Source organism: Temnothorax longispinosus, chromosome 3, assembly GCF_030848805.1.
Source record: "Temnothorax longispinosus isolate EJ_2023e chromosome 3, Tlon_JGU_v1, whole genome shotgun sequence".
Lineage (NCBI taxonomy): Eukaryota > Metazoa > Arthropoda > Insecta > Hymenoptera > Formicidae > Temnothorax > Temnothorax longispinosus.
The window spans coordinates 22958149-22984042 of record NC_092360.1 but is presented as its reverse complement, the minus strand read 5'-3'; the positions used below and the strand labels follow the sequence as shown (position 1 = coordinate 22984042).

The window sequence follows — 25894 nt, the reverse complement described above, 5'->3', positions numbered from 1 at the left end:
AATTTTATTATTTTGTCTGAATTTAGCGAAAAGAAGCCGGACAGCCCACACGAAATGGTTGAATGGAAGAAAATTGCTAGTAAACCGGAGGGCGCTATAAAATTGGGAATATATGTACATATATATAAAGAAAAATCTCATTCTTGATTTTTGATTGCGAAAAAGGATTGTGAAGCGAGCAACGCGCGCGGCGTACTTTTTACTTTACTCTTTATTGAGATATCTATGTACACATAAATTTATCCATTACAGTTTTCTTAATGGGTACCGCAAGCTTATATATACATACACGGGATACCCTGTGATCGATAATACAATCGGGAAGGTAATCCTACATAAAAAAATAAATTGAAAATGTACAATAAATTTTTTACATGTATGAGGCTTCGTTTCCTTCGGAGAAAGCCGGACTTCAGCAACGGCTTTTCTCCTTGTTAGACTTTTGTTAGACTTTGTTAAGTTTGATTAACGTTTGTCGCTGCGAATATCTCATTGAATTCTCGTTCCAGCAATATCCTATTATACCCGAATACGAATGAAAAGTTGAGAAACGAATAAAATGCTTTATTTAGAAAAATAACGATGCACTTGGTATTTTACATGTATTTCCTGAAACTTAAATTAATTTTTCCGGTTTCGAGAACGCGATTTCCGCGCAATTGCAGGACCTTTGCATATACTTGTATACGCATTGATTTTCTCACGCTACGCTAAGTAATTGTACAACGTCAGTCTTTAACGAAACACTCGCTTCTCGTACACGAAATATTTCTCTCTTTCTCTCTCTCTCTCTCCTCCTGTCATTCTCTTTGCATTTTTCGTCGCTCGCCATCTCTGACTTCAATAAAAAAATTCATTGCTTATCCCAATGATTCCTTATCTAATATCTGTACACGCTTTACACTTGGCACACACGCATTCGGTTCTCATATACCTTCGCGATTCCTTTAAGAGGTGCACGATACTCTTGCGTAAATGACTATGCACGACTAATAACAGCCTGGCACTTAGAATCTGTATTCCTGGAGCATTACATTTTTACAATTGACAACGGTATATCATAGAAGTCTCAACAAGATGTTAACAATTAACATATCAATCACATACAGTGTTCTAGAAGTCGCATATTTCTCTCACGATCAGACGTTTCTCTTAGGCTTCATCTTTGAGAAAGACAGACTCGCCTGTCGCGCATTTTCCACTTGTAGGTACTAATTTTGTCGGTGATAATTATATTTTCATTAAAAATCATCCAGAATTGACTAAAAAATAAGCGAGTGAACATTTTTTTTGTTATCCTCCGAAAAGTCTCTACCTTTTATTAATTACTTCTAAATCTAATTTATACGACTTATAGGACAGAGTACATAAACACTATATGAACATTGTACAACCTGCTGTACTGATAAGCGCCAAGCTCCACTGGTAATGAATAAAATAAAATCACAGTTTCTTTACGTATAATATGAAGAAAGGCTTCCCCCTAGATAACCAGATAACCAGAAATGTACGCATATGTAACCATGTATTCCCATTCTCGATTTTCTTGATCGGAAACCATGGCATAAATCGAGTGTGGACCGATCGTTATAAGTATACGATTGGTTCTAAGAAACAATATGTAAATATATAATATAAATATACTTCTGAACATCATAAAAGTGTGCGGAACATATTGAACATATAAAATTTAATTCTAGAACATTTGACGTAAAATGTTAATAAACTTCATTATTAGAGAATTACATAGCCATTGTGCAGAAAGAAAAACACATCATATAACGAGATGGCACGCATTTGAAAACAAAGATGTCGTAATAAAATATTGAAACGTTTTAAATTAAAACTGTAATCGTTTATTATGCTTTGATGAACAAAAATTTAAGATTATACTTATAAATAAAAATGAGAAAATTATTTTTTAACGGCTGTTACAGTTTTGTTTGAAAAAAAAAAAAAAAAAACAAAAGATTGACATTTCTTTTATGAAACAATCTCTAGGAATTTTAAAGTCAACAAACCTGCTTTCTTTTTAGTACTTTTCCAAAAATAGCCATATATGGTATCCCGAGGTAGTCCAAGAAACAAATAGTGAGGAGTCGTTAACTATTTCGCGTATTTGATCTGTAAGAGTGACGGTGATTTCATGTTCTTGTAATACTTTTTTAGTTCTCTTGCTAAAGATTGTACATCATGCGATTACACAACTGATTAATGTAATATATGAACGCCCGTAAATGTAGACAGCTAGAGCCTACGGTTCGATATGTACACAACGTCGCGATATTTTTCTACGTAAATAAAATAGGAAACTATAAGAACAGCCTAACGCGCGCTAATCCTCCGATACATATTCTAACATTAACTTTGTTGCTTTTTGTCTCTAAGAGTAAGTTAAAACGTATATCGGTTCGTTAAGAACTAATCGCGTGTTATCGCACATTAGCGAAATATCGACGAGGAAATCTACAAGATCGAAATCTGACAAAATCGTTTGAAACATCGTTGTTGAAACATATGAGGAAATGTAGTAAAATTATGGTAGAATAGAGAATACAAATCAAACAGAATTGTCGCCGTAATAAAGTGAAATTGAATTTATTGGAAAACTTTTTATAAAACTTTATAAAGTGTAGGAGGCAGCTTCAAAGGTTTCTGGAACTTTTTCATTTTTCTGAAGAATACAAAATACTTAAGTCATTTATACTACATTTTCTACAAAAGAAAATTTTATACTCAAGAATTATGCTATATTTTCTTTAAAGAAAACACTTTCTGCTTTTCTTGTCTCATGATTATGCACTTCTTCAAAGTCATTGAAAGTATTCTTGTGAGTCATTTTAGAAAAAAAGAGCTATGCCGTCGCATACATACAATACCAGCAGTAATAACATTGTTTTTGTCAATGCTTCGAAATTATTTTTATTGCTCTGTCATCATATGCTGCTATAACATAATTAATATCTCTGCTCGCATTTCTGCAGAAATTCAAATGTGCATATTGTTTAGTCACAGATCAGTTTGTATCACCTAATTCCGGAAATATTTTGAAACTGCCTCGTACATAATTCAAATGTAACAGAATGTTGGCATAACAAATATATACAAACTTACTGGTAACGTTTCTTGGATATGCTAATATCAAAATAAAATAGTTTCTATAGTTTTCATTATTGCTGTTTAAAGCCTGATATAATATCACTTAAAATTTAACTCTGGGATATATATATATATAAAACAAAAAATAATTCTTTCATAAAATTCAATATATATCGAAATACAATGCTTATCACAATTTTACATAATTTTACAAACGCAAATTACGATTTTTACTAGAGCCCTAGAGTGGAAGCTTTTAAGAGGAGTGGATGTATAATATTCTATTTACGATCAGGACCAGTTAAAGTAATCGATTTGTAGCAAAAACATTTCACTTGAAAAGCAACTGGAAAATCAAAACGCCTGGCATAATTCAAACTCAGAAATTGCTATTATGTTTTCGCTGCTCTCTCACCGAGCAAAGTAACAAATAAGGATCCATTTCAAAGTCTGATTTTGTTTTTTATTTTCTTTGCATGTTGTATAAACAAAAAATGAAAAAGAAGCGAGATGCAAAGAAAAATTGCAAATCGTGAAACAGAGAACAGCAATCAAAACCTAGGTCAAAGACCTAAAGTGACTATTACAACGAGCCTCACACGTTTTGGATTTGGAGTAAGTTTTGTTTCTGGAGCAGAGAAAAATCTTGCCTCGAATAAATTTCATAACGCAATACAAGCGGTATTCACGCACGTCCACATTTTTCGCAAATGAGAAGCGACGTCTCAGCCTTCGTCTATCCGACGCAAAACAAAATGTGCTTTCCTTAATTCCCCTCTTTCTCTCCCTCACCCCTCTCTCATTTTCTCCCTGCGAGATACAGCGGGTCCGTGTCTGGATATGTACATGCTATCTGAAAGGAGGAAGGACTACTTTTTGCTATACTTTTAGAGCACAGTGCGACCAAAGAGCTGGTACCTTTTTGAGTACCCCTGGAGCAAACGATTAGGGCATCGAACGCGTTTCCAGCTTGATCTCGATGCGCCAAACGTGCGATTAGATCTTAGGACGCTGTCCCCCCGAGTACGTGCGGTATTCGCCTACTGGAGAAGGGGAAATGGTTGTTGATAGGTGGCCCTTTATTCGGGGGCCGTAAGCAAGTCCTAGGCCAGCTCTCTCTTCGCTTTAGCCTCGTTGTAGAATTCCGAAGTCACATCGGTGCTGGATGTCGTCACCGTAACCGGCCGAAAGTGTCGGGTCAGCACGTATACTACCGCCTCGTACGTTGCCATTATGATAGCGGTGTTCGGAATCTGCCGGATCAGCTGAGTTCCGAGACCACGGTAGAGACCCTTTGTACCCTCCTCCACCCACACTGTGTTCAAGGTCTGCCAGAATGTGCGGTATTTGGTGCCCTCTTCCCGCAACCGGGTCCTCGCGACCTCTAAACAGAATAAGAGATACAGTTATATCCATTCTTGACCATCTATCCTACGTTTAACTTATGAAGTTACTGCTAAGGGTGGCGAATATATTCTGCTCGCATAAATGTGTTTATATTAATTTTTAAATTAAGTCTTCAATAACTCTCAGACAAATAACTTTCATATGATAATACCGTAGTATTGTCAGATTGAAATTTTAATCATTATATTTGTAGGTAAGTGTAATCGAAGAAGATCTGTATGTAAAAATTCTATGTTCTTTGCGTCAAACATGATTTTACTCATATTTAAATGACAGGATGAATTTAAAGTACATCGGAAATATGTGATCATAAAATTGATTTCCTGTTAGCGTAACGATTGGAAAATAGCTTGATATGATGACGCAGTCTTCTTCTCTGAATAGAAATGCTCCGATTTCATGCAATTCACCAATGGCCTTCTGCGGAAAGATGCACGCGATCTGTGCATGGTAATGATAATTTGCAAAAACAATTTCGAAACAAGTGCGGTATAATAGTAATTTAGATCCTGATGTTATTTCGTTCAAACAAGACAAACCAGAACTCCACGAATATTTGTAGATAGATATAACGCCTAATTACATACCGAGTGTCTGGCACGCATTGCAGATATAGCTCTGGTGTTATCTTTAGACCAACTCGGAGAATCTTTGCGAGGCAGTGGCAGAGAAAGAAATCTACTACTCATCAATGAAATCAGAGCATTATAAAAAAATATTTTCTACTGAGTTTTCCGTTAACGCCTCGTCGGGCACTGGTGATCCGCGTCAAATAAACATCCCATCTTATATTATTATGTAATTCAATCAAGTATTTTGGTGTTCTTTTTAATATAAAAATAATTTAATTTTAAATTAAAAATCGTAAACGAAACTCAGCTAAAATACGTTTGACGGTAAATATGAATACAGATCAGCGCAATTTATTGAAAAAAGATGTTACCTACTAGTAATCCTAAAAAAGTCGTATTTTGATAGCAGTCTTCAGACTATATCATTATAAGTGCAAAGACAATTTTTTCAGTATTTTTTCCACTTATAACTTTAAATGATTAGTAGATAGCGATTCTCTTAATTTGTACAAAACTAAAAATCCTTAACTATTGATATAAATTAGCTTCTATTGAACTTCTCGAATATCGAAATCAATATATCAGACTATAAGTAACTAATACAAGTACAAGCACACGAAAATGAATAAATTATTGTAATTAAAAAAAAATTGCAAATAGTAGTATCCATTAAACAAGATTTTAAAAATTCGTTTTCTTGAAAAAATGTGAGTTTAATTGGGAGTCCGGCAAGTCCGTACCACGAAATAACATATACTTAATGTACTTACCGTGAGGATAGGCAATAGTTGACGCTATCGTTTTTGAAAATGAGCCCGCCGCCATAAATTCGATGAAGTCGCGGAACGTCTTTCTATCGTCCGTTTGAGAAGCTCGCGACCTATGTGTAGCTAACCACGCCTTCACAGCTTCATATATCACAAAGTGTATCACAGTCTCACTTATGCCTACGTAGGACGCCACGATACCTTTGTAGAATCCCAGGATACCCTGCAAGGAAATAATTAAAACACATATAAACGTCATGATATCTTAAATCTAATTTATTTCGATAATGTATATGTAGTAAACACATTAATAATTTCGATATCACGCTATTTGTTCCAAGTCCATATAATATAAAAGAAAGAAGCCGAAAAAAAGAAAAAAGTAAAGAAAAATTAAAAAATTGAAATGTATTTAATATATATAAAACAATCGAATCATCAAAATGAAAAGGTTTTAAATAGCTAATTCATAAATTAATAATTAATGAGAATATATGTAAAAAGTATGTAAAAACATTATACATTAAACATACGATAATAATTATTGTACCATGTGCATATTAATATTAATTATTAATAATATCGCAAAATTATACCCAATAGTCGTACATGGAAATCAAATCTTTGAATAATGAAATAATAGTGATACGATCAAGATATGACATCTCTTATCAATGATATATTCAAAGTCTGGAATCTCCAAGGGGTCCGAAAGAGAGAACACGTGATATCTGCATGCCCGGTTAAAGACAGCATTAAATCGAGTGTTCATATCAGTGATAAGACAAGCTGAAAACTGAGATGCTACTCGCAATTTAGCGATTCGGAGGTGTGTATCGCTGTTAACGGATCGATATGAAAAAGAAACAGATAAAATGATATTTCGATAACAGAGAGGGGTCTCATCAATAACCAGATAATTATCATCTTTTCAACTCGACTTAGCATCCAAATCAAGTGTGCGAATTATTTAGTATGCATCGCTATGATTTATTAACTTGCGCGTAAATTTTGCGATGTTAATTTTTAATTTATTTTTATAACAATTAATGTGAAAAATATGTATAACATCTACACATGTATTTCCTTCCTGTATATTCGAAATGTTTTCGTTATAGGATTATTCCAACTGTCATATTCTAATTAATAACACTATTTTACACTATTTATCATATTAATTTATTATATCAATGATGTAGTTTTCATACTTTATATGCATATTTCTTTGTAACGCGTAAGTTTGACCTCAATCCTCAACATCATTAATTATTTCCTATATACTTGTAATCATATCAAAACTGTAATTACATAAAGTTATTTATGTAAAACTGTTTCTTGTACATTTACGTCAATTTGTATTTCCAGTTTTATGCACGAATCCACGCAATGATGTACGAGATGATGACGGGATATATAAATCTATTTATTACACGCGAGCGTTGCTCAACATAGCGCGGAATTTTCCAAGATATTTTTGCTTGGATATGCTATTCGCAGATGTACTATTCATGGTGCCAGTTTTGAAGCTGGCCCGATTCCGGCGTGTCGAACGCAATTTCAGTACGTGTATGCATTATAAACTGTGCAGTCACTCTCTCTCTCCAAGTAAACACGTTCAATTTGACACGTGTCCACAAGACGAAACGACAAGAGTGAACAATTTGTTATTCGTACATTGAAAGCAAATTGTTTCTTGTCAATAAAAGTCGTTACCTAGTTCGTTTTACCGGAAATAATTTCAACAAACTATATCGCACGCCGTTATTATCTTGCTGTACGTTAAATATATAAAAAATTATTTTTGCATGGTTTAATCTCTATAAGTTAGTTAAATATAATTCTTCCTTTATAACAGATCTCTTATAAAATGGATTCTTATAGATTAAGCATCCACGAAATTATATATCCTCCTCAAGTAATAATACTTACTTGAAATGTATCTCGCGAATTTCGGGCTATAAAACTTCTTCGATATAAAAAAAACTTTGATATCTGCAATCTAACGAGATATTGAAGGATGATTACATCAGTTCTATATCCGACGAAGCCACACTTCGCCCCAACATAAGCGCCTATACCTATCGCCGACCGAGAAAATAATCTTGGCGCCGCAACTAGCGTTCACTAAATACTTATCGATGCCATTGCGATATCGTCGTTGATATTTCGCGACGGGTCCCTTAGTCGTTTTAGATTTTTCTCCCAATTCGTTTCCGCGCGACGTACCTACTTACTTAATTATTTCGTCGAACAGCGCGACGCAATTCCGACGTTTTGCGATGCTAACGAAACCGATCGATATGAACGACCGCGACGGTCTGGAAAGCTACCAGCATAAATTTCAGTTTTTAGAGGAAATTCGAGACAATTATCGATTCCAGAGGAAATGACAGCTGCAAGATATATTCAGAAGGAAAGTATAAATAAAAGATCTATTTTCCAACGGGTTTATCTTCGTGTGTAAAAATGTCATTATTAATAAAAAGAAGATTGTGCGCAATATATTTTTTTGTACAATATTTCACCTCGACTTTTTAGTATTTTTAAAAATCAAGTGAGTCAAATAGTTTTTACCTTACATGAAGCTACATTATTTTAAATAGTAGCTGAGTAAGCTTTTTAGTTACCCAGTTTAGTTACATGTAGTTTTATAATTGCAGCGTTTTATATATCTTTTACATTATCTTACTTACTTTCATAATGTGCACTATGTGTCTTATTTTATCTACTGCTGAATTTTTCGTTTCAAGGGAAATTAACGCAGGAGAATTATCGTCGTAGAAGAAATAACGTTATTGTCAGCTATTACAAAATAAATTCTACGGTGGAATGAGTCTGGAAAAAACGCGTTTGTACATGTACATTCTACATTTAACGTTATGGTTTGATTTCCAGCATATATAGCAATGCGATCTTCGTATAAAAAATAAGCTCGACATTACATTGATATTTTTATATGATAAAAATATTGCAGAAAGATAGAATATTAATAATACAATATGCACAATGTACTTAAAGAAGAATGTAAACATTATTTTTATTCATTTCACTGATCCTTCATCTCGGCGTGATTAGTACTGCAGAATTATCCGTTTGAAGATAAATTAACGTACGTAATTATCAGCTGTTACAAAATAAATAAATTCTGTGGTGGAACGGTTCTGGAAAAGATGCGTATGTATGTACTGTATATGTACATTATGTATTTAACGTTGCGCAATCGTTTGATTTCCATCTGCATGTAGCAACAAATATATACGAGTTTCATGTCAAGAATAAACTCGACATTTACGCATTTACATTTTTATACGATAAGGATATTGTAAAAAAATAGTATATTAATAATGCAACATGCACAATGTACTTAAAGAAGAATGCAAGAATTATTTTATTCACTTCACTGACCCTTCATCTCGTCGCGATCATATATTTTTGAAGATAGATCTCCCTCGCGTCATTTTTTTTCACGTGGTGAAAATTTAGTTTAAGTTTTTGAGAGATCTAGATCGTACAGGGGGAGTAATTGTCGATTTATTAAAGAAATGTGCAAATATAAGAGTTACATTTACAAGATTCGATACGTTATCGGTACACGGCAGTTCCGATCGAGTACCTCGGATTGTAAATCGCGATAAAAAAATAAGATCTAATGTCTTACCGATTGTCGATATATCCTCCGCATGCATTCTATCGCTGTGACTTTTTGCGATCGGTGGTCCAGCTGTAGTCTGGTTTTTATAAACCAAATCGGATTTGTCAATGTACACGCGGTGAAACCTGTAAAAGTGAACGACCGTTTATTGAATCCGCACGGCGTACGGTGTTTCGTGAATGGATCGTTACGTGCACTACTTTTCCTTATATTTTTAACGTTACCGTCAACCCGTTTGGAGAGAGAACGGCAATTTATCTCAAATATTACTGCTCGAGAGAGATTTCGTAAAAAAATAAATCTACTTCATTAATCCATTAAATCCTAAGAGGCCCCTAATGCGCTTTTTTGTTTTAAATCTTTATAACTCGATCCTGATCGCAATTGGTAATTAGGGGTAAAAAGAATTGCTCTTTCCGAAAATCTATAGTCCTTCACTTTCGAGCATTAAGATATCTTTTTCTTTTCAGATATCCCACCCTATTGCCGAGTAGAACTTAATGGGTTAACTATCTACAGGAAATACATATCATAAAACTTAAAAATCTATGATGTTCCGAATAATAAAAGTAATTCTCCGAATTAAAGAGTAATGGGATATAATTATAAAACTTAAGTTTTCCTAATTTTAATTTCTTATCAGCATGCTGAAACCACCTTTGACATATCAGACGATATGTAGACAATTTTAATTTTCCGCCCATAGCATATTAAAATCCTCATTAAGATCTAAGAAACTTAGTACAGTCTTGATAAAAAGTAATCTTGATTTTCTTTTATATGCGTAGAATAACAGCGTTTATATATTTGAATATTTTATAATATGTAAAATTTATTATTCCCATTGACCCGGCTTGCGGAAGATCGCAAGGGCATTGTACCACTTATGATACAGTAGCTAGGTATATACCGAGCACATTGTGGATAATGCACGAAGGTTATGCAACCGCGAGTACTACGCGTCGTTTAACGCGCAATTTATAGCAGCGCGGTGACTTGTTTATGTATTATTTACTTTTTGCGTTACCTGAAATTCCACTCGATGCGGAATTTGAGAGATTCGACGAGTTTGGAAACCGGTTTAATTATAAGAGGAACGAAAATTTGATAACGCATCAGAAGATCGATTATGTTATCGTGATTACGCAATCTCGCGTAAATTTCTCACGTAAATCCGAAGAGACAGAGTCTCTTTCGCGCGTGACAAAAATATCAGACAAACAACAAGGAAAAGTGGGCTTTGAGAGTCAAACGCGGTTAATTATGCGCGAGTTAACGTTATGTGACATTTAATGAATAATTTTATATAAATTATAAACCGTATATTTCAGCTCTACTTCGAGTCATCTTCTACGCGACGTGCGGTGATAAATAAATTAAATAATCTCAAGCCCTCTGACGAGAATAAGATATTTAAAAATTAAATGTACAAAGACAGTGTAATTTTCAAGAGAAAATATCAGAGGAAAATTCTGTTAATATTTATAGCCTGCAAAATGTTCTGAAAATGGAAAACTAACCGGCAAAGAAAAATTAAATTCATTAAATTAAGTCCGGAGAACGTGAGATTGACAAACTGAAGTCTTGAAAAAGACATCGGAAACTCTCAGTTCCGTATTCTATGCTCGTCGGAGCTTAGAGATTAATTTAATTTATCTATCACCGCGTCGCTGAAAATGGCTCAAAATAAAGCCGAAAGGCGATTTATAATTTGTATTAAATTATTAATTAAATGTTACATAACATTAATTCACGCACAACTGATAACGTCTGACTCTCAAAACCTCTTTTTCCTTGTTACTTGTTAATTTTAATATCGAGAATCTTTAGTTAATTAATCATTTATTAGTAAGATTCAAAAGCGACCATTAAAGAGAAGATCAAAGGAAAATTTCTCGGTATGGAAAAACCGATTGCTAATTATATTATCAATGCATTTAGAAATAAATGCAACCGTTGCATACAAAATTCTGTTGCAATTTCATGCTTTGCGTATATCATCAAAGTATAATATATAATATATATGAATTTTAATCATTACAATATATTACCAGCATATATATTAAAATATTAAAATATATTAAACAAATATATATTAAGATAATACGAAAATCCAAAAGCATTTGAGGCCAAATGCGGCACAAAAATTATGATTGCACGAAGTAGGTACCTAATATTACGCGACGTAATATTTGAAAAAAAAAAAAAAAAAATTCTTCCCTTGACTTTATTTTAAAACGATACATACACTGAAAAAAATACTTAGATCCAAGAAAATATTTTTTCACATAGTACCAATGGCTTATTTACTTAATATAATCACATATTTATTTAGAATTAGATATCTTTACTTAAATTAAGTAAAAATAATATACATAAATTAAGTGAAAATAATAATTATTTAAATTAAGTAAAAATATCTAATTCTAAATAAATATGTGATTATATTAAGTAAATAAGCCATTGGTACTATGTGAAAAAATATTTTCTTGGATCTAAGTATTTTTTTTTTTAGTGTATAACAATAACGACCGAAACAATGATGTTACTTTATGAAGAGACAAATGAAAGTTGAGTTTTTCGCAAAAGCGAAGAAAGATAAACTTTTATTTTAGAGAAGAGTTTGCAAAAAGATAGTTATGATTTATTGTTAAACATTTTTAAAGAGGAGATCTTATATATTAAGTCATTAAGATCTTAATATATTTCTCAGAGAAAAAAGTAATGAAAAAAGTTTGGAAAATTTGATGGTTAAATGTATCTGCAGATATGAAAATAGAAGATTGAACTATAAATAAATTAGAAATAATAAATTCTGATTAAAAAATCAATTCTTGGACTCCAAAACTTCTGAAAATTTTTGAAATTTGCAGTATTAAACATCTAGAAACAATCTTATCTAACAAACTTATCTAAGCAAGATTTGCAGCAAATATCTAAAATCTTAGAGTGTAAGATTATAGTACCTAAACAAAACGCGATATCGTGTCCAAGATGCGACACACAAATGGCACTATTTATGATCATTAACGGCTTTTCGAAAACGATGCACAGAGCAAGTCTGCCTCTTTCCTCTCCGTACTACTGATGTACCACATTATCTTCAATTATGACGCAATTTCGGTCGCACCGTTGCGGTCGGCGCGGCGTATGATTCTTCGATGATAGAGCTACTGCCATGCCGCTTACGTTCGTACGATCACGTACGACCGCAAGACGCGTGGAAGGCGGGCATTGAATTACGTGGTGAGGACGTCTAAAAATAGACGTACACTGTCGGAGAGGCACTCTCGCTCGCCGGCGACCGGCGAAGCGACGCGACAGAAGGGAGGAGGGAGAGGAGAGAAGGAGAGGAAAAGGGAAAGACGAAGAAGAGAAGTCAAAGAGAAAGAAGAAAGGTCGTCGTATACGCACCTGCCGTGACTTCCTAAGGCCCAGTTTTACAAGTGTCGGTTAACTTTTAACCTTAGATTAATTCGCTCTTCGTCTCTTTCTAAGAGGGACGTTAGAAGGAGACGAAGAGTGAGTTAATCTAAGGTTAAAAGTTAACCGACACTTGTGAAACTGGGCCTAAATCCGAAAAACAATTCAAGGTTGGGTGTAACAATAAATAAGTAGATATTTAGACGTATTTTAAGCGTAAAGTTGTACCCACGGATTTCACTATTTGACTTTACGTTATTTATCTCTCTCTCCGACATTAAAGTTTTTCGGTTGCAACTATTTCATCAGTGTAAAAACAAGTATACTCTTTCAAAATTCTGAAGTCCTAAACCGTCATCTCTGGTATCTTAATTTTAAAATGTCAGTGTTTAATAATATGTAAGACCTTGCTTCCTAAAATTAAACGCCAATAAAATTTCAATAAAAATGTCGCCTCAGCTTTTGAATAATATTAACAGATAATAAATATGATATGTATAAGCATGTATACAACAATATATTCTTGAAACAAAAAGTATTGTCGAAGAGAAACCAATTTTAAGTAAAATCCCAACTAAATGCGTAACCGTTCGAAGGCAGTTTTCATCATTTGTTTACGCAAATTTCCGGTTAAACATGTACGAATAGGTACATGTACAATTGCATTGTTCGCGTGTGTAAATATTCTTATGTTGATGACGAATCGCTGAATAGCGCATCCGTGAATGATGATGGAAGCAAGTAAACAGATCGAAATAACATCTCGGCGCCGGTAAATGCACGTTGCGCTAAAAAAGATTACTGGCAAATTCTGCAAATGCGTTGTTCTAGCAATAGGTTTTGTCGAAGCAAATCTGCAAAAGCGTCTCAGAAAAAAGTAAGTAAAGAAAGTGTAAAAAAATAAAAAAGAAGATATGCAGATTTTTCTTCCGACTTCCCGTTAAACACATTTATCAAATTTTATTACAATTTATATCTTCAATTGGAAAAATAATATGCGGAGTACTCATACGTACACAAATATTAACGCAATGCAAGAATGTTCGTATAATTAAAGAAATAACAAAATTTCTATTAGCTTAATGATACGTATCAATTTTTCATATTTGATTCGATCGTATATTATATACGCTGCCTATAAATGAAGATTTAATATAGTCATAGAGTAACAGTTACTATTAAAATTGTACGTATTCAAATTAGGTTAAACTGTAATAAGTGTACCTTTTAAATTATTAATAATAACATATAATACGTAACAAAAAAATTTCTTCGTTTTGCATAAAAAAAGACGCTGCTAAATAGATTATATTTTTTAATGGCTTGTACATATTATCTCTCATTAGTTCTCTATCGCTCTCTCTCTCTCTCTCTCTCGGTCCTCAAAACATATCAGTCTATCCAGGTTTTTTTCCACCTCGGTTTATTTTGCGAACAATTCAGAGCCAATAAAGGAAAAATGATTGGAAATCCACTGCGAGTTATTAAAGGTAAACAGTGATAGGAGCTATTACGAGCCCTCCGTTAAAGTTGACCGGGAAACATATGCTAGCACAGAATTATGTAATATTAGTGTAATATATCTTATCTGTGTGTAAATGTACGTATGGATTGTTCTTCGCGGATTCGTCGAGATAATCCATATTCTCGTGCAGATGCGAGATGTGAATAATACAAATATAACACTCGATCGTCAATGACGGTAATTGTGCTAGAGATTAGATCCTATCCTAGAGCAAACAGTCGTTATCGTTGATTGTCGATCAACGTTGGATGCAATGCGAATAGAAATAAAAGAATTGAGAACGTTGAAGTTACTGCAGCAGGCGATATCGCCGTCGCAAAATAGAGTGAAATTCCTTTTTTTTTATTTGAGAAACTATAATATAAGAATATAAGTGATTCATACAAATGATAACGATAATATCGGAAAAATATCAAGTGCTATTACCAAGTTAACCTTGGACCGGATTTGGATTTCTACAAATCATCGAGATTTAGATTTTGTATTACAAGCATTTAAAAATGGGATTCTCGCGATTAATTGATTGAGAATTGTTCTATTACTTGATGAAATTTTGATTTAATCATGCTTGGAGCGAAATTTAGATACAACCATGTAAACTTTCGTATCTATAAAATCAGAATGTAATAAATTTTTTGTTTTTAAAACATTTATATAATGGGAATTTTTATCTATTTATCCTGTATAACAATTTATTCTCAATATAATTTTTTTCTGAAATATCCTATATAATAAATAAATTATAATGTGTATAATTATCATTATAACCACGTGATATCGATTATAAATATGTGATATCGAGAATGGAGAAGTCTTGAGAATAACGTTCAAATTTCTACTAAAATCGAGTCTGAACGAGTGAAAAAATCTGCGATTAAAAAATTCTTGAGCAGTCTGTACCTACGCAGAAGCGGCGCAAATGATAAACAATCGTATCGCGGAGAAGAAGAGGCATCACACGCGCCAATCGCGTGGCTCCCCTGCGAACAGATCTACAATAAGCGGATCGTGTTCAGGTCGAAGTTCAGCATTCTGAATGATAAACTCTTTATTGTCCGCGAAATGGTCTTATTGACCATAGTTTATCGGGTGTCTCTGAACGAGCGCAAACCATTCGTATTACGTAGGTAAATGGAAGGAGGAAGTTCGTATCGGAAAGTGCATTGCCGTGTTATGCAATACCCTCATTCTGTGAGAGAGCCGGCTATTTCGGGCGGTAATCTCGAGAGAGAGAAGCAAAATGAGATAATAAATATGTATAATATAAGATTGTTAGGTTCAATTTTCCATCGCGATCGTTTTATTTCCTGTTTCTTTCAAGCTACGTTCGTTGCGTAACAATTCAACGTATGCGAACGATATACGAAACACTGAGCTCACGAAACAATTAAAGCAGAGTGAAACTAATCGTTAAACATTAGAAGAATTTATCTAAATAATAGTTAACTGAATCTTTTAGTGTATAAATGCTTTATTCTTTATGATTATACCAATATATCATAAACAGAATTATATTTGGAACAATTTTGAAAATTGTCTCTTAAAGAAAATGTAAAAAATCTTTGATGCTATCTATTCAAAAAAATTTTGTTTAAAGCGTTTAGCTGTCAAATATTTCATTGTGTTTTAGCGATTAAAATCATAACTTCCAATTAGATATAAATTACTTGGCAATTAATTAGTTATATATATTACTAGAAAGGAAATGTAATATTTTAATTTGCAAAGATAGAGTTTAGACGTAGTTAAAACTTAATTTATAAAACTCAATCCCTTCTTCAGCAACTGTTTTATCTTCAACAGAAGATGATCTGTCATGTTATTAATGACTTGCTAATATTAGAAGGAATTTAATGGTCTTTATTATACATAAAAAACATTATCCGCGTTGACCATCATCTATTTCGAGGACATTTGATGGGAATGAGCGAAGAATAAAGAAGAGTGAGAGTAAAGCGCGCGTATAATCGTACCAGCAGGTATCTACCGAGTGTCCTCGTAGGTTATCGACATCAAGCAGGGAGTTCGAGCTGCGGCGTCAGACGCGATGTCCGCGCTCCGATATATCCATTAAAGATAAACGCATGAATGACGCGCAGAATACTTTTCCCCCCATCGTTAATCGCGCGTTTATCGCCGCTTCAATGATTGGATTTGTCGAGGGAAACATAATAACGGAGACGGCGCAATATTCGCGCGAACGGATCTGGTTTACAGCTCTTTTTAGTCTTTTGCTCATTTTTTTTATCATCAAGGTCAGCACGTTACGTTTCTCGCGATAGAATATAAATCGTAAGAAGAAATAGTATTGTTTTGAGATAGTATACAATGTATGAGAAATAAAAGTAATCTAATGCAGAGATCAAACTTTATCGCAAGACAATCCTAGAGATTCAGTATTTTAAGCATTCATTTGATAAGTTTCAAATCGTGTTTCCTTCAACAATTAATTTTCTCCAAATCTGCGGCAGAAATATAAAATCACATTGCGACTTGATACGAAAAGCTATTTATATCACATTTATTCAGGTTTTTAAAGATTTATTCTAATTATATTATTTTAATTATCAAGTCTTAGTTAGCGGATATTAGGTCATGATGGCATAAAGAAATAGTTTATCTCCATAGCATGGATACTAAAATAGTAGTTAATCAATGAAAAATAGCTGCGAGAGATATAGAGCGGCGATACTTATATACGTAGCGTAGTGTAATTTTCAGCGGAGTAAATGCGTAATAAGCGCAAACACTCTACGATCGTTTCATAGACGAAAACGCGATGGGTTCAAAGTAGACAACACGGAAAGATTAATTTTACATGTGTTAACGATCATAATGTAACAATATTGTATTGAACTGACATACCTATATCGATCTATGGATAAATATGTGCGCTCGATAATAATCGTTATATAACATTATCGCGCGATATGTTAATACTGTGACTCATCTTATATTCACCATTAGTCGATATACGTTGTCACTGATTTTCAAAAAAGAAAGCCAGATTGCATTTCATGATTATATTTAAATGAGACGGTTTTGATCAAAACAGAATGCAGAAAATGTACGAATAATTAACATAAACAAAGAATAGAGTAGAAAGAGATTAAAATCGAATAGATAGAAGGATAACATAGCGCAAAGAATGACACATTTAAATCTCAAATGCTATAGTGTAAAAAACATATAGTTAGTATTTTATAAATTATTAAATTTAATATAAAAAATATTATAATTACAGTCTAATTGTAGTATGAAGTATTAAAAAGTCATGAAAATTATATTGTCAAAAAATAAAACAATTGGCTTAGCTAATTCTCGCCTATATACATCCCAGAATCGAAATTATTATTAAGACCGATTATTCGTTTAGGGAACGCAAAACTAAACCTTATAGACGAGGATTTTAATATATATCGCGGAACACATTATTTAGTATAATAATATTGGAATAGCGTGGTCTTACCAGCGCAGGACGCGGAGAAGACGTGAACGATCGGAGTATCGGGAGGTAGAATCGCGTTAAACGCGACTTTGCTCTTGGAGTACGCGCAAAAGTAGATAGCTCTGGAAGGTGCCACGCCAATGAGATTCGGACCAAGGCCTTTGAACAATCCTCGTGCACCCTCATTCTTGATGATGTACCTTAAGCACTGATAGATACCCGGCGCGTGCCGGGAGGAGTCCGGGGGTGAGGTCGAGACACCGAAATGCGAGAGAGCTACGAAGTGACTGGAATACCTGGAGGTGAAAGAGACCGAGAGCTACGTTTAGAAACACGCTTCTTTTTTCCCGGCGGGTACGCACGCCGCTCGATCAAATTCAACTTTTGTATATTCGTACGATCACGCCTAATATACATATGGCAAAACATTACATCTGAAGTTAACATTTTATATTTTTAGAGTTTTAATATTATTGAAACAGTTGTCAAGTTTCCGAGATTCAAAGAGGATATTATACTTGCAACTTCACACTGACATTCGAAACGATAAAAATAAAGACTGAACATCTTCTGGCGATTTTTCAATCCTCGAATGGAAATTTTCCAAGCTGGGTGAAAAATCTCTCGCAAAGATCCTTCAGAATTACGGTCAGCTCCTCTAACGATTTATTCTTAACACTCGAATCGGACAAAAAAAAAATCAAAGCGTCTCGACGAGGTTTTATTTATCGAAAAATTGTCAAGTCTCCCGAAGTTTCACGAAGATGAGAAAAATTTCCGCTGACTTTTAACATTTTTGTCGGAGTTCTGTGTAGTCTCTCAAGAATTTTAATAGTTCGCTCTCGCGTGCATAACACATATCAGATAAGTTTTTAGCTAATAACAAAAAACCTTGAAATAAATCACAAATTTATATTACAAATAATTACGCTTGTCGTAAAACAACAACTTGTGGAGCTGGACAAATTATATAATGAACTGTCGCGTCGCATACAATACCAAATCAACATCAGCTTAATCGAGAATTGATTTTCTTCGATTAATTTACCTGGGATATCCAGTGCATAGCCTCCGGCGTTGTTCGGGCGTCGGTGAACCCTTGCATGTCGGATGACCAGATGTGAATTCTTTGCTCACCGGCGGATTAAAGCCGGAAGAGGACGACTGCAGTCGGGTCTTTACCACTTCCAGCGGACAAGTTACTATTGCTCCTGCCGTGCCAGCCACTCTGTGCAAAATAAAAAAAAAGAGAGAGATTAGTGGGGATTAGCGTAAGCTTTATAACAATCTCGTCAGTTGCTATCTATTTGCGATCATGATTGCCAATTTCTTATATCCATAAAGATACCGCTATTTTGCTATCATAACTGTACAGTTGGGGACAGAAGGTTGTCCGGTGGAGTTTCGAAACGCATCCTGTTTATATTTAATATCCAGCTACCACGTTAGCAATTACCAATTAATTCTTTTAACATTTTAATATATTTGACATCTTGTTTGTCTGCTCTTATGATGAATCACTGCACAAGCTATGTGCATTAGTGCTCATCCACTTCCAAATGGGAGATTCTGGAACTCAACCGGACAACCTTTCTGTCCCCAACTGTACACGATATTGTATAAGGTTTAATTAATTAAATCTTGTGTATTTATGTATATTTGATCAATAATAAACGTATACTATATATATTTGTAAATGTGTAGATATATACAGTTATGTTTTCTATCAACTTTATCTGTTTAACTTTGTTAAAGTTTGTGTAGAATTGACGGAGAAAAAGAAGTCGTTATTTTCTCCCAGAAAATATAAGGAACGTTCATTACGCAGGTTACACTGTCTGCATAATTAAATTTTACGACGCGATAATTATAATAAAGTTCTGATTATAATTATAATTTATAATGTTTACAAACACAGAACAAAATGTGTACCTCGAGAGAAGAAAAATGCTCGCTGCAGGTGTAATTTAATTTTCAACTTATCTTATCTGAATAGAAATTATAGCGAGATAAAAACTATAAATAATTGTTAAGATAACGGTAAAAGCATGAGAAATATCGCGTGATTCGTACAAAGCAGGAATATCAATATTTATTTGGCGCCAACTCTCACACAGAACTTCACTGACACGATGTCGCGAATCTTTCCAATTAGACTTATCGTAGTCACCTCTGGTCGCGTCGTAAAATAATTAGCAGTGTTAGTGAAGTATTCACCGTTGCAACGTGTTATGACTTCTCTTCATATACATGTGTTGCGCACGTAGATTGTATACCTTGTATATGAGACCTACAGTTTAACGCCGATTCCGAACGGCTATATTCTTTTTAGAGAAGTGTTCATGGCAAGAATACTCTCGGTGGTTTGCCATTGCCTTCCGAGAGGAGGACGAGCGAATATAATTTCTAATTTCTTTAGCTCTATCGGGGATCGAACACTTCGGCTCAATAGACCAGTGCGCTGTCTACTAGGCCACGCTCGTCCTCGGATAAAAGAAAATACTCAACAGCAAAAATTTGAAAATTGCAAGGAATAATGTGTAATTTTCATTGGAAAAATACTACGATGAAATTGATCAAAGCATATTGTATATGTATAAGGTTAAAAAAGAAAATACAATATCTCTTAGAATAAATTTAAAGCCTTCTAAACAAATTATATACCTGGGCATATAACTTTCATTCAATGGAGAAACATACTTTTGATCCTCGAGGATCCCCTAACTAGTCTAATTCGCTCTCAAAGTCGCTATTGCATAGTCGCGACCTTTTATCAAGTCCAATGGAATGTGACAGTAAATTAGCGTCCGATTCACATGTCGCGCGTAATAAATCCGCGTATCTTTCCGTGCTGAAAAGGTGCGCATCTATGTTCTGGCTGATTGAAAATTTGCATGCTGACTCTGCTAATTCGAATAACAAATTTCAATAGCGATATGTATATAAGCAACATATTTCTTTGAAATACTTTTACCCCATTTGTATGCAAGAAATTGTTTCAATCTCTTTCAAATAGAGAAATGCGAAAAGTCCAGTGATTAAAAGAAATTAGCGGAATATTTATTTTTGCGATGCTTATTTTGTTTTGTATATATATTTATTTAAAAATTCACTCCCTAAATCTGAATCAGTGAATAGTACCTACTGTGAATTAGTGAATAGTCACTGATTCAGATTTAGAGAGCAAGTATAATGGAATAATAAATTAAAACGGATATATTTCCATAACCGCTAATTCTCCTTTAGTTGACATTTGCAGCATAATTCTTTCTATAAAAATATAAAACTTGCAATATGATGAATATGATAAAAGCTTGTTCCGTTAATTCAATCAATAAGGAAGTTTTCTGAGCTTACAATTAGTCCTTAACTGTAACACCATTATCAATTTATGGCAAATGAAACAAGAGCTTCCAATTCATTACGGCTATTATCTATAGTTTCTGACTATTAATATAAGGAGTGTAGACTTACGAAGTTTCATTGTCAGATACTTACTATGTTCACTTCGCGTAAACGAGTGAATTATTGAAAGTTACTATAGAAGTAACGCTCGCGTAAACGTAGAGTGGAATTTCCAACGCGTAGTATTTTGCGGCAAATAAATCGTTTAGCTATTCTCTGTTGACAATCGAGAAATGCTAGTCCCTGGTAATACATAAGTTTACTTACTTGACCTTTCAATTGATCTACTTCTGAATAAAAAAAGAGGAAACTTGATTCGATATCGTAAGATCGATATGCCGGTTTAGAAACAACACGCCATAACATTATTTATAGAATTATTAATAACAGGTATCAGAAATTAAATTCTTAGTTTCTGAATCATAAAAATTTAAAAACTTAGTAGTTTTACAGAAAATTATAAATTTCAGTGATATAAATCTTGAGAATATGTGGAGCGAAGGACGAAACTCGATCCTTCATGAATTATAACTTTGGACTAAATCTAACTGGAAGTTTAATTTAAGTTTGAAGATATCAAGATATCTAGCGTCGAAAGTCAAAAGCTTGATGATTCCTCGTTGAATCTGTACCAGCGTGAAATTACGAATCTCGATTCTATGGTTTAGGGTGCTTACGGTCTTTCAAGATGACGTAAACTAATCGGATAGAATTCCACTAACAAACACAACCTTGTGCCGCAATAAAAGTAGACTCTTAAATTGTAGAAAACAGTTCGCGAGTTTCGTAATTACTTTCTTAAGTACCGAATCCTGAATCCTAATCCTACATGATCCTATCGTACGTGTCGTGTCATAAAATATGATCCCTTTTTCCCCTCCTGGGCGTAAAGCTATACACGTATGACGCAATCTAAGCCCATTTTGTCATATATGTTTCAAGGCATGACTGCTCTGGATTATTTCGAGTCGATACTCCCTGATCGAAGATTCGATTGCGGATGATCGTTATAGCCGCTTGGAGGACACCGTAGAAATAGGAAAGCTTGCAGAAATGTGTCTACGTGCGCGTGGACACGTGTGCGCCGCGCAGGGACAGAAACAGGGACAGGTAGGAAACGTAAATACGTGACGCCCAACACGTTTAACATAACTACGTCGTCGAATTCCTTTTCCGAGTGACCTGACACGCGATCTAGCAGTCTTGTATTTCGGCATTGGGAAGGCCAGTTGCGAGCTCAGCCGACCAATCTGGCATCGTTTACGAAATACGTTAGGTGTAAACAATAACACGAACAAGAATGTATATACTATTATATGTATGTTACTATATATAATATATATACTGGAATATATATTATTACAATACAAATTCGTCAAAATATAGATCAGGGTGCAAATGATCAACATTAATTAATTGACTGCGAATAATCTTGTTCAGTCTACTTTTCATTCGTTATTATTAAGTAATTTAATTAGTAATATTCCGTTTATTATTTATTACCATTATTCTTTGTTTGTCGTAGCTATTGATTCAACGTACAAAACGACGAAATTAAAAGTATGAATTAATGAAAATCACCTATGCTAAGGATTGTGTTTAGAGTAGCATAATCATGAACAAAAATCAATTGAAATCCCTTTATCCATTATTAACCATTAATAAATTAATTAGATGTAACATCATATTAAAAAACATTAATTATTACGTGTCTCTCCTGCATTATATTCTGTGTTTGCTCGGTTATCATATTGATTCAACATCTCTCTACAAATTCTACAGTATGCTGATATTATATAATATAAACAAAGAGATAGAAAGAGAGAGAAAGCAGATTTGGCCGATTGGGGTTAAACGATATTGGCGAGAAACCAGTCTTATCTATCGACAACTGGAAAGGCCAACAATCGTTAAATTACAATCAGTTAAGGTTATCAGTAATGTGCAGCCTCAGGCTTTACGTATGCACCTCTTTTTATCGCGCACATCGCGCGATTGTTCTAAAAAGCAGAGATAATAAATAAATTACTACGTCGATAAGAACCTGACGTATGTACAGAGATTAGCACTATTTAATTTAATAATTGTTAGAAACGAAAGAAATCTTCACCATATAAGTTGGATTTTCTACATGATATAGATACATGATCTAGAAAAACCGCGGATTGCGTAAACGACATGCGTGCGATCGAATGTAGCTCGTTAATTAGGCTAAAGATAATTGCCCGACAATTTCGTCGCAGTTGACGACCACGTGCGCGTCGTCCCGTCGCTTCAATAAAATCGTCTCGACGAGAATAACGATCATCAGACACTCGCAGCAACAGGCCTTCATATACGTGTGTTATTGCCGTATTCACTGATAATTATTTGTAACTTGCGACGAAGATTCCGAAGTATTTACGTAAGATGGAGGTTTATTTTGTTTCACGCTGATTAAAATCGACGCCAAAAAAAAAGTAAATTGAAGCGTCTCAATAACATACATACATTTCAATAACTGTTTCAAGCGCCGAGAAGAGACGAGTTGATTTATCGCACTAACAATAAGTCCCGGTCTACAATAGGTGTTTTAAGCCCTAAGCCTTAAGAAATTGTTCAATCACAGTTGAATTTCAGGAGAATAATTGACTGTGATTGGTCAATTTCTTTGGGCTTAGGGCTTAAAACACCTATTGTAGACTGGGACTAATATGTTTATAAACTGCACGCCCTCGGTGATATCGGTTTATCTCATTTTCGCGCTTATATTATAAAGATGCCTGCTTGTATTTACACTTGTAGGTTGTAGGTACTTATATTCGTTAAACTACGCGATGTAGACTCAAGGGAAGTGTGCTTTGCTTTTCCTTTGCTTCTCCACACCGTGCTTTTTAAATTTTAATCCGGGATACTTATGCAAACTTTTGAATGGATAGAAAAGCTGAAAATCCCTGTGTTCAATTTAAAACGTTCCAATCTTGGTTTCTTTGATTAAATTGTGGTTTACTTTTCTTTCGTGAAAATAAAAGCGAGATTTGAAACACTTTTTTAACGTTGAATGTTAAACTTTTTTTTTGTAATTATCGTCAGATTGTAAGTCGATCAAAGTGTCTACACTCGAAAAAAATATAAACGAGTGTTTTCTCTTATTATTTATAAACGAGTTGTTACGAAAACTTTCCACAAACAAAGTTGGCACAAATAAACTTTTTGAGAAAAACAGTTTTGTTTACTTCTTACAATTTCACTATCAGGAACATTATTTTATATATTTATTTGACATATAGAAATACAAAAAAGTGCTTTTAAATCTGAAAGTACTTTTGAGAACTTAGCAATACAGCTTCCTAACTTCTATACATACGTACGCAAGTGAAAAATATCTTCGTAAAATTTGTTTGCTATTTAATTGAATTAAATTTAATCTTTAGTCATCAGTGTGTGTCTGACTTTCTTTTTATACAATGCCAATAAAATATGGAAGGGCAAAGAAATCTAACGGTGCTAACTAAATTACGCAGAAATGACGGGAGTCGTCCCCTTTTCGCGAATGACGCAATCCTGATGCAAAACTATAAGAATGTTTCAGCGACTTCACCCTGTGCAGTTACACATTAGAGATTAGACTGAAGTGTGAAAGAATCCTATAATCTTCAGTGACACCCGGAGAGTTATCGGCCGTCAGATATTCTCGAAGAGAAAAATCGATAACGTCAGGAAAACCGAGTTAAAAAGAAAAATACGGTCGCAAGTGGAAAATACGCGCGGTAGGTTTTTTCGGGGCACCCTGTGTACACGTGAGCTGCGCTTCCGATTAAAGACGACCTCTCGGGAAAGGCGGTCCACCGGTTTTGAGGCCGATCGCGACTTGGAAGGGCGGTTAATCGTCCCCGAACTCCATCGGGATCGCGTAACATAATAATAACAATAATAATAAGTAATATAATAATAAATCGAACGTGCCGCAGAGGAGAGATCGAACCGAGGACCTGCCAAGACTTGCGTGACGCACAACGCAGAACCGGGCCGGGCCGGGCCCGAAACACATATGTACTGTACATATACATAACATATACATACAGCGCGCGCGCGCGCGCTGGTCGAAAATAATACCCACCCTCCGGCGACGAGATGTATCGCCGTGTCGCGATCCAACATCCTCCGCCGTGTGCCGTGAGGCGCGCAGATCCCGCTGTCAACCTACGGTAGCATGCACTTTTACGCGTTTCGGCGAGACGACGGCGACGCAACGGCGGACGGACGGACGGGCCGACGAAACGAAAGACGAGACGAGACGGGAGGAGAAACTAGGCGAGGCGAGGCGAGGCGCGCAATAAGGTCCGCGCTGAGGTACTACGTAACAACACCGGCTTCGAACAGTTCTCGGGGCGATCGCGGACGATTTACGACGCGACGGACCGCACTGTGTTCCTCTTCGTCCCTCTCCCACGGCGGCGATGCCGACGAGACGGAAAACGACACTCGAGTCTCGATGCGACGCACACACCGCGACGTATACTACAATACACTGTTTTTCAACGCCGCGAAATGACGAACGACTCCGACCGATACGAGAACGTATCACGCACTACCGCGCCGCCGTTACCCGTTACC

At 34.8% G+C, this 25894-nt stretch overlaps 1 protein-coding gene across 3 annotated transcripts; it reads right to left on the bottom strand.

Moving 5' to 3' along the window:
- Window positions 1-193: 193 nt before the first annotated feature.
- On the bottom strand, window positions 194-25894 carry Rim2 (replication in mitochondria 2). Of its 3 annotated transcripts, XR_011731070.1 has the most exons (7): window positions 25398-25894; window positions 18942-19121; window positions 17915-18189; window positions 9504-9622; window positions 5849-6068; window positions 4018-4483; window positions 194-3952 (listed from the first exon to the last, which is right to left on the bottom strand). XR_011731070.1 is itself a non-coding variant. In XM_071772058.1 (6 exons), exons 1-6 carry the CDS (start codon window positions 25436-25438, stop codon window positions 4203-4205), a joined length of 1116 nt encoding a protein of 371 aa, XP_071628159.1. In that variant the 5' UTR covers window positions 25439-25894; the 3' UTR covers window positions 194-4202. The 3 variants fall into 3 exon arrangements, 2 of the variants coding, with proteins under 2 accessions (XP_071628159.1, XP_071628160.1); XM_071772058.1 differs by having other exon boundaries at window positions 194-4483; XM_071772059.1 differs by lacking the exon at window positions 25398-25894 and adding an exon at window positions 20558-20580 and having other exon boundaries at window positions 194-4483.